We start from the raw sequence: 9,329 nt of genomic DNA on the forward strand, positions 1-9,329 counted from the left end.
CAAATGCGTATTTTTAATGAGGGAAAGAAGAAGAGAAGATGGAAGGGAGTGGGGGATTGGGAGACTCGGGGATGGAGTGGAAGGGAGAATCCCACTGACATCCCAAAACAAGGGTGCAGAGAAGCCCTGAGTGGCTTTCTGAAATTGTCTCTCCACCCACTGTGGTCCCTTTTCTTTCTGAGAGGTCCCCTTAGATCTTAATTCTCCTTCCACACCTTAGTTCTTTCATTAGGAATAAACTGTAGGTGGGAATGCCTCACGTCACCTCACCCCCAACAGGAACAAGTAAGCCAGGCTTGGATGCCACCGAGAAGGGACCAACATACCCTCTGAGGACAGGTAGGAAAAGCCTAGGTGGGGTGTGAGTGCAGGGAGTGGAGGCCCGGAGCTGAGGGCCCTGAGGATCAACGTGATTCAGAACGTGATTGCCACGTGCAGAGGGATGGGTGCAACCAGGGCTCTGTCTAGGCTTCTCTGGGGCCGTTCTGGGTGGCAGCGGCCATGTTGTTGGTCTGGAGCAGGTAGGTGGTGAAGGCCATGTCGGCTTCCTCCTTGGATGACTAGGGGGCAACAGGAGAGGGGTCAGTGTTTGGGGCGTTGGCTCAGAGAGTGGGGGTCGGAGGGGGGGGGATGCACTAAGTATCCTAAATTCATAATCTTGGCCTAAACAACCCAAGACTGTTCACCCACTGTTCTCATTCCAGCCACTGTGCTCACCAAGAGGGACTAATTTTGAGAAATGGAAAGTTGCAGCTTCTAAAAATATCTCCCTCTGTCTCACTACCTCCTTCCAACACATGGAGTGGAACCATCTCTGTTGCCTGGGCCCGTCCCCGGAAGCCCTGCCCCCAGTCACGGCCAAGGTGGCCTAGGTTGGCGTCTGCTACAAGGTTTACATTTTTCTTTCTCTACCAGTTCAGAGACACAACACCAGGCTGGAGGGGAAGGCTGTCTCCAGGACTGACTCATTCCCCTAATTGTTCCCAGTGCTGGGATCTCTGCTGCCGCCAGGGAGAGTAGATATGATAACAAGCGTTAGTGCCTTGGGATCAGGGAAGTACGAGGAGAGGGTAACATGTGACCCAAAGGCAGGCAGGATTTCAAGTAACATGGCACTTGGTTGGGGTGGGAAGGGGCCTCTAGTGACTAACAGTACCTCCCATGAGCAAATGTCTTCCGGGCCCAGGGAAAATGCTGGTCCCCGCAAACCCTCAAGCGAGGGTGGTGACCTGAGTCTATGGGTCCCATGGCCAGCGTTTGACATTTGACCTGCCCACCCTGTGGCTGAATCTTTAATGCATTTGCCTTCCTCATCCCCTGCCAACCACTCCCCCTGCCCCCTCCCCCCCACTGCCGTCTCCCTCCCTCCTGCCAGTTTACAGCCTATAAACGCAGCTTACCTCCTGCCTGGGCCTCAGCCAGGTCAACACCACAACCAGAAAGATGCACTTTCCAAATACTGTTTACACCCCCTTCCCTACTCTGGCACCAGCCCCACTCTGAGGTGGTTTCTCCTGATGTCTAACTGCAGTCCCTCATGCTGCATTTCCTCGTCACCCACGTGAGGCCTCCTTCTCCCTCCTTGCTCTCACCCTTTTCGCCTTCTTGGGTTCTTCCTTCTCCACGGCATCCTCGGTAGTGGTGGCGAACTCTGTGTGAAGAGCAGGGGTGGGTGGGTCAGCCCTCCCCGGCCTCCTATTCCCATCCCAGATGCGGAGTCAGGGCTAATTCTTGTTCCCCAGGGACTGGGCATTCCCTTGAGTGAGGGATGTACCGTCTTTTCCTCCGAGAGTTGTCTCCTGAGTGTCTGGAGAGGCTCCCATGTTGTCATGGGCTCCAAAATCCCTGGAGTTCTCAAAGTCTGACATGCTAATGTCCGTCCTGTAGCTTCTGATTGAAATCCGGTCTGTCCGGGGGCAAAGAGGAGTTGGTGTAGAGATGGGGACCGGGGCGTCCCCGAGGGAGCCCCACAGGAGAGCTGAAGGGGGGCAAGTTCTTTGCTGCTCGTCTCTGACTAGGACCCAAGGCAGATTAGAAGTGACCCGAGTCTCCTCCCCAGTCCCTTTTCACAGACAATCTAGACTCAACAGTCGCTGACCTCTCTTCATCACTCTGCAAACTTGCAATGCCCAGGACCTTGTTTTGTCCTCAGAGATGTTTATTCTTAGCCCTGTCTTGAGCCGTGAGGAAACCAGAGGTATGAAACTGGGACACCCCGAGTCACACAGCTGACTGGTCCTCACACCAGGCTGGAAGCCCAGGTTTCCCAGCACCCTGCCCTCCTCTCCCCAGCAGCTATGCCTCTGAACTTAGACCCGCAGCAATTGAAGATGGACTTCCAGCAGAGATGACGGCATTTGGACCACAGCACTTACTGTAAGTTTTGAGCATGTATGGGTTTATTATTCCCCACCTCACTTTCCTGGACCCTTCCTTTGAGCTGATAAAAGGAAACAAATCATGGCAACTCCCCTCAGCGCCTCTGAGCCAGGACTGAGGCTCAGTGTTGGAGGTGGGGGGCAGGGAGCACCCCGGGACTCACCGACATTCTTCCTGTGTCGGGCTCTGACCACTGCAATCGCTACGGCCCCTGCAGCCAGCACCAGGGCCAGGGGCACCAGGGTGATCAGCGCTTTGGAGCTCCCACCTTGTCCTGCAGAGCTGGAGGGAGCATTAATTTAGTTAGTCCCTGCAAGGGACACTGGGGATCCCAGGAGGTGCTGGCCGGTTGTCTCCAGCCAGTTCTTCCTTCCTGGTTAATCCACTGCGTCCTCCTGATACAGCCGCCCGAGCTCTGTTCTTCTAAGAAGCCCTCCTAGACAGGACAAAGCTGAGGACCGGGCCTTGCCTGCATCCCCGGACTGGCAAATTGAACTGAATGGTGAACACCGCACTGGTCGCGGGAGAAGGGCAGAGAGCACAGACCGAGGCAGTGAGGGCTGCCTCCGCTGTCAAGAAGCGGACAGGCTCTCCTCCTTGGGCCTGGTGGACCAACCTCAGGTCCTCGGTCTCCAGAATGTTCTCCGGGTGGGGATCCCCAAATCCCTCCTCACCTGCCGGGATCTGCAGGTGCTCCGCTCCCACCAGCTGGACCTCCGACATCGTTCGCTGCTCTTTTCTCTGAAAAAAGGCTGGGACCCTGAATGACTTTGTTCTCAGTCTCCCTGGCCCTCGGCTCTATCGCCTCCTCACCAGGAGCAGCATTCACTCGACTGGTATCCTGGGACCCTGGAGAGAGCAGAGGGGGCTGGATTATGGTTCTTTCTGTCCTTGAGTTTAGGGAGTCTGAGGAGTGGGACTTCATTAGGAACCCCAGGGTCAGGGTGAGATTTCAAGACTGTTAGGATAGGGTCTCGAAGGACACTAGAAACAGGACTGGTGGTCTTCAGTAGCTTGTCACAGATGACCTCGGTCTCATTCATAGCAAATTCACTTCCATTTGCAGGGTTCCGTGTCATTAGATCCAGGTATGCATAAGGGCTGACCCATCATTTGTGGACAGGGAGATTTTTCACAGCTTTGAAACCCTGCCCAGGGCCTCTTGACTACAGGGCTGGGCGCCATAGTGCTGCCCCCTGGTGATAGCTTGGTTAGGGCTCCCTCAGTGAGCCTGACCAACTGGATGCTGACATAATCGGATTTCTGGAGGGACTAAAAATACCTTCATTAGGGATAAAACATTTCATGTGATATTTTAAAAAGAGGCTTGAAATGCAAACTTATTAGAAGATATTGCCCCGATTTTCTTTATCAGACCTTGTACATGAAGGTTATCTGGCCCTCTTTTGAGCAGACTTTGGCAGAGTATGACGCATATAACAGTGACTTTGACATTTCTACATATAGAAGAAGATCTCTCTGTATAGAAAGGGCTTCAAAGTGGCCTGAAGGAGCAACTATGGGACTTGTCTTGAAACTGAGGTTAAATGGCAAATCCACTATTTTTAATTAGTTTGTATATTTATTGGGATGCCCTTTCTGGAAGGCTAAATTAGACCAGGTGGGGGCATAATCTACCCCCCTCCCCACCCCCGCCTCTTATAGCCAACCCTAGGGGCCACCCCTGATGGAGATGCTCTTAGGCAGCTTTCTGTGGGGTCCCAGGGTACGTGGGCATGGCCCTCGGAGACTCACCCTTCACCCTCTTCTCCACCGCCACATAGACAGCCACGGTCTCTCCGTATTTGTGGCCCTCCTTCACTCCGCACCAGTACCAGCCTTCGTCCTCGCTGGTGACGGAGGTCAGGTTCAGGGACACGACCTGGCTCTTCTGGTCGCAGTTCACAAAGGCCTGGCTGGGGCCTTCATCCTGGCTGGGCAGGGTCCTGCAGCCTTTGTTGCTCCACTTACACCAGTACTTCTCATAGGAGTAGAATTTGCAGGGGAAGTGGCAGGAGATCTTGAGGGTCTCTCCCAGCCAAGCCTTGACATTCTTGGGTACCTTGAGGCTTGGTTCTCCTGGAGCAGGGAGGGAGAAATAGGCACAGAAGTCGGCGCTGGTGATGCTGCAGAAAAGTGACGGGGGGACTAGGGGGGTGCTTTGTCCACAGCCTATTTCCTCTTTGGACAGCATGGTAAATAAACACACTATACTGAACACAAAAGCACTTGTAATTATGTGTCTATAATAGATTATTGGTGACCACCGTGAGTCACTCTAGTCTATCACAGACCATAGACCTTGCTAATGACTTCAATTTGCTTTCCTCGTTGTTATCTGCTCTCCTAGACTCAAGACAGCCATACTCTACTCCGCTGACGCCGTATATACTGTAAAAGAAGCCGATACTCTTGATCGCTGGAGGTGTGGTAGTTTGAAGAGTGTGGGGCAGGAAAGGGTTTGTTACAGGTGTGAACGGGACGGGGATGGGTGCTTGATACAGGTATGAGCAGGTGGGCTCTCTCCATCAGCATGGAGGTGGGGGAAGGTGGGAGGCAGAGTGGTTGAGGGGTGTTACTGCTGCTGACTGGAGGGGTACCTGGGGCTGCCTGCCTTCCCTCTTGCCCCAGTGCAGCAATTACCTTCCACAACCTTGAGCTCCACCGTGGACATCCAGCGAGTATCGCCGCTTGTCAAACACCAGTAGAAGCCGGCGTCCTGGGTGGTGAGCTGGTTGAGGATGACGGTGTAGGTGCCATTGCCTGGCTCCTCGTACAGTGCGAGCCTGCCCTCGTACTGCTCCTTGACCAGCCCCTTGCTCTCCACCAGATTCGGGCAGTGGCCACCCTGAGTGTCTTCCCAGCGACACCAGTACTTCAGGCTGCCTGTGTCCTTCGGGTTGTAGGCACAGGACACGGCCACGGAGCCTCCCACCACTCCTTTCACCACAGGCTGACTTGGGGGAATCATGGTCTCTAGAAGCACAGACAGGGATGGGAAGGAAGAAGCAATGCGGTCTGGGCAGCCTCTTCCCCGTGGGCTCGGCCAGGGTAGAGAGTGACATTTAGACCAATCACCTCACCCTCCTGAGAAAGTGAAAAAGATTTTCCTAATGTCACAGAGCCCAGCACTGGAGCCTTCACCCAGCCTCCAGGAGACTTCCCCACTGGTCTGGCGACCTTGATTCCTTCCCCCACCTTATTCTGAGCAGAGAATGGAAGGGGTTTAAAGAGAAACTATTAGCCTTTCTCCTTAGGCTTCTTACAAAATCTCCCCCTAGGTAAGTTTTTGTCTGTTTATTAACTTGTCCCACAAAAGGGCCAGATGTTTTTTCTCCAAATTAAGAAAATGTATTAGAACAGTATGATTTAAAATATACACTATGTAGCACAGATAAGTTTAATTGTTGAGCACCCCGACTGAGGGCCATGTCCAAGAGAAGAAGCATGGCTTCTCTCCAAGAAGCTAAAGTTGAGATTTCATGAGAACCCCAGATGACTGAAGATGCTGAGGGATGTGGTGAGGACCGAGCTAGATGGAGAAATGATGTACAGGGAATGTGAGCCCCTTACAGGAAAGTCACAAGGGCAGTGACCATGAACTTCAAGTACTGGTTCACTGTGTCTCATGAGGGTAACTCTGTGTGGAGTGCTCCAGGGTGAGAAGAAGCAAAGATTTAACCTGCTGAATAACAAATAACCCTAAGAGATGTTAGAGGGGAGATTTTAGAAGCTGGGGCATTGCCTTCCTGGGAAAGCTTTGCGACCAACGTAAGTCAAGACTTCTTCCATCTGAGTGTGAAGGATGAGATGCCATAGTGCTCGAGGGTCAGGTAGCCTCCGTGTTATGTCCTCACCATGACTCCCTGAAACCCAGGCAATCTACAGGTCGGGTCTCAATCAGGAGCTTCACTCCTCTCATTCCTATTGATCAGGGACGGCCATCAAAGGCCTTTGATAACAGAGAAGAAGAGTTAGGAGATCACACAAGGCAAAGGCTATGTCGTATAGCTCTCGTGTACAGCTGCCCACAGAACATCTGATCCAGGGCTCGTCAGTGAGCAGCTATTGTCAGCTGACTGACGGAGATTAAATAGACTCACAGGGAGCGAGTGAGGCTCTCCCCTGCCAGACTGCCCACCTCTTCCCTCTCCCCACTCTCAGGTCTCACCTTCATTGACGAAGAGTTGCCAGGCCTGGGTGGGCCAGCCTTCCTGAGGCTCACCATCTGGGTTGGCTCCGCACAGGTAGAGCCCCGCATCCTCTTTCCTCAGGCTGGTGACAAGCACTCTGAAGCCGTCATCCTTGATAGTGAACAGGATCCTGCCCTCAAAGTCCTGAGCCTTCTTCCCCAGCGTGTTGAAGATCACACTGCAAGCTTCCGCATTTTTTACCTGGCACAGAAATTGGGCCACATTTGCCTTCTCGGGGCCCACGATACAGTCAAAGGTCACTGAGCCCCTCAGGTCTCCATAAATCAGCTCACGCTTGGGCTTCAGCACTTGGAGGTCAGCATTGCTCTTGTCGGCGTTGGCATCATCCCCAGCCTGGCAGACGTACATCCCAGCATCGTTGAGCTGGATGTGATTGATTTCAACGCTGAACGCTAATTCGTTGGTACCCTGAATATTGAGATGTACTCTGTTGCTGTAGCTGGGGCTCACATACCCAGTAGAGTCGGTGACTAGCACGCAGCTCTGGCCTGTCTTCTTGCACACAGATTTCTTCTTCTCAGAATTCACAGCCCTGAAAGGGCAGTTGATGGTCACTTTTCTGCCCAGTTCTGCTGTGTAGACGTGGACGCCATTTATCTGCCCAGGAGCTGCAGAATGAGGGGTGGGGGGTAAGTTGTGATTTTGCTTTCTTGCAACAATAGGACTACTCAATGTTCCCCTTGAGGGCTGGGTGTGCCTGTCACCTGGAGTGCCCTCTTTTCCAGAGGGACACTGTCGGAATATCTACCAAGGCCCAACTTTACTGCTGCCTCCTCTATGAAGGCTTCCCAAGCTGGCACTCGTCTCTCCCTCCTCTATTCTGTCTTGATACTTACACCTGTATCACTTATTACATCCAGTCTTGTGGACTTTGGGCAAGAACTGATCATTTTATTTACGCTGAGAGTTTTGATGGACTAATGGATCTCAGGTTAGAAAATATATTTTAAAAGAAGCCTTCTGGTGACCCAAGGTCTTGATCTGAAGGGTGCTCTAATAGCAAGAATTTAAGGAACCCTATGAATCTCTCCCTGCTCATGGACCTCTTGTCCCTCCTGCAACAAATCTAATGAGAGACGCTGTCCTCCTCATGCTCTTCTAAGTTAGAGCCTTAGTAAAACCTTAAATGTTTCAGGCCCTGAAGACCTAGAAAAGTGCCCCCGCACCCCACCACCAAGTAGGTCCCGTCTGTCTTGTTTCCATGTTCTATTATGCAAAGTCCTTTCCTCCAGATGGACCCATAGCCTTCCCCATGCCCTCTCAGGAGATCCTTCCTCAGGCCTTCCTGTTGCTCCTGGGATGATTCCCTCTCACTTTTCCCCAGAAGTCTAAGGCACCTGGATCCTTACCTTGACTGACTTCCAGGCTCACATCAAAGGATAGGCCTCGGCTGCTAATGCCCAGACCACACTTGTAGAGCCCCGAGTCATTCCGAGTGAGATGGCCGATGTTCATCACAAATGTGCCGCTCTCTGGGAAGTTGGTGAGGTTGGCTCTGCCCTCATAGTCCTTGGAGACGTAGCCCTCTGAGGAGATGAGGGTAATGCAGCGGCCCCTGGCTCCCTGCCGGCACCAGTACTTACGGGTATGCCGGTTGACGGAGGTGGCAGGGTAGTAGCACTTGATAGACACTGAGCTGCCTTCCACACTGCTCACCTCCTGAGGACCGAATATGGGACTCTTCATGGAGACCACTGTGGGGACAGAGACAGAGGCTTTCCGAGGCTGCAGGAGGGTAAAGCCCGCTGAGAGGATCCAGACAGCCCACGCCGAGGACATGAACGTTTCCTCCCAAGACATGTGCCTTCTGTGGATTAATTACCATGTGCTACAGCTAGGCAATTGCTAAATTGCCAAACTGTTGAACAATTCTTACATTTTAATCGTAATTCATTAATGATAACCATTTTAAGGAAAACGGAATCACAAACTTATTTAGTGATATCCCTTGTGTGTGTGTATATATATATATTTTTTTAAACCACCCTCGTGGGGTGCTACGTTATTTCCTTTGTTATCTGTTATTTCCTTATATTTCTGAAAACGCTTTACAGATTACTTTCTTTTTTTTTTCCAGATAAAAATATTAAGAGCCACAAGGATAAGTCATTTCCCCAAAACCCCCAAACAAAGCAACTCATAGTGATGCTTCGTTCAAGGTCAAGGTCTTATTTTCTTTATTCCCAGTGAAGATCCTTCACCAGACCCCTGACCTTCAAATGTGGGAGCGCCATTTCTGTTCCCTATCCCCAGCGCTGGCTCACCAATCCATTTTCAGACGTGGCCTCTCTGCATCGTCTGTGCGGTTACTCCTCAAGGGAGTGCAGGCTTTGCAAAGGACATCCTTGGGGACGGGCCTGATTTCAGAGCCCCCAGGGAACTGGGTCTGGGATGGGGGTGGGCTGGGACCTGGCCGACGCACCTGGGAAGACAGCCAGCAGGCAGGCGAAGAAGAGGCGCGACATCGCTGGAGGATCCCGTGGGGCTGTGCCACACAGGCCGCCTTCTTGAGTGGTTGCTGAAAGACAATAGCATGAGGTGATGGAGTGCCTTTGTCTTCCAAGACTAGCTGACCGAGTTCCTGCAACACCTGTTTGATTTTGTATCTCCAGTAACCGACATAAAACCTGTGGAAGAATGAATGGCTCCACCTTTCCCATTACAGTTCAAAGTCCCGTTATCAACAATGCTTCTTTGTTCCTTAATAGGTATAAGTAGATTTTCATCTTCTCAACT

The 9,329-nt window shown here is 52.1% G+C and overlaps 1 protein-coding gene across 1 annotated transcript; it reads right to left on the reverse strand.

Moving 5' to 3' along the window:
- Positions 1-230: 230 nt before the first annotated feature.
- PIGR (polymeric immunoglobulin receptor) lies at positions 231-9,058 on the reverse strand (the record flags this gene model as incomplete). The annotated part of the gene is made up of 10 exons (XM_079931032.1): positions 231-560; positions 1,593-1,651; positions 1,775-1,906; positions 2,543-2,661; positions 3,054-3,228; positions 4,135-4,458; positions 5,023-5,355; positions 6,551-7,201; positions 7,943-8,287; positions 9,016-9,058. The coding sequence occupies 10 exons, from the start codon at positions 9,056-9,058 to the stop codon at positions 465-467; spliced, it is 2,277 nt and encodes a 758-aa protein (XP_079787158.1). The 3' UTR covers positions 231-464.
- Between the last annotated feature and the right edge of the window lie 271 nt (positions 9,059-9,329).

The sequence above is a fragment of the Stenella coeruleoalba genome, assembly GCF_951394435.1.
Source record: "Stenella coeruleoalba genome assembly, chromosome: 1".
NCBI lineage: Eukaryota > Metazoa > Chordata > Mammalia > Artiodactyla > Delphinidae > Stenella > Stenella coeruleoalba.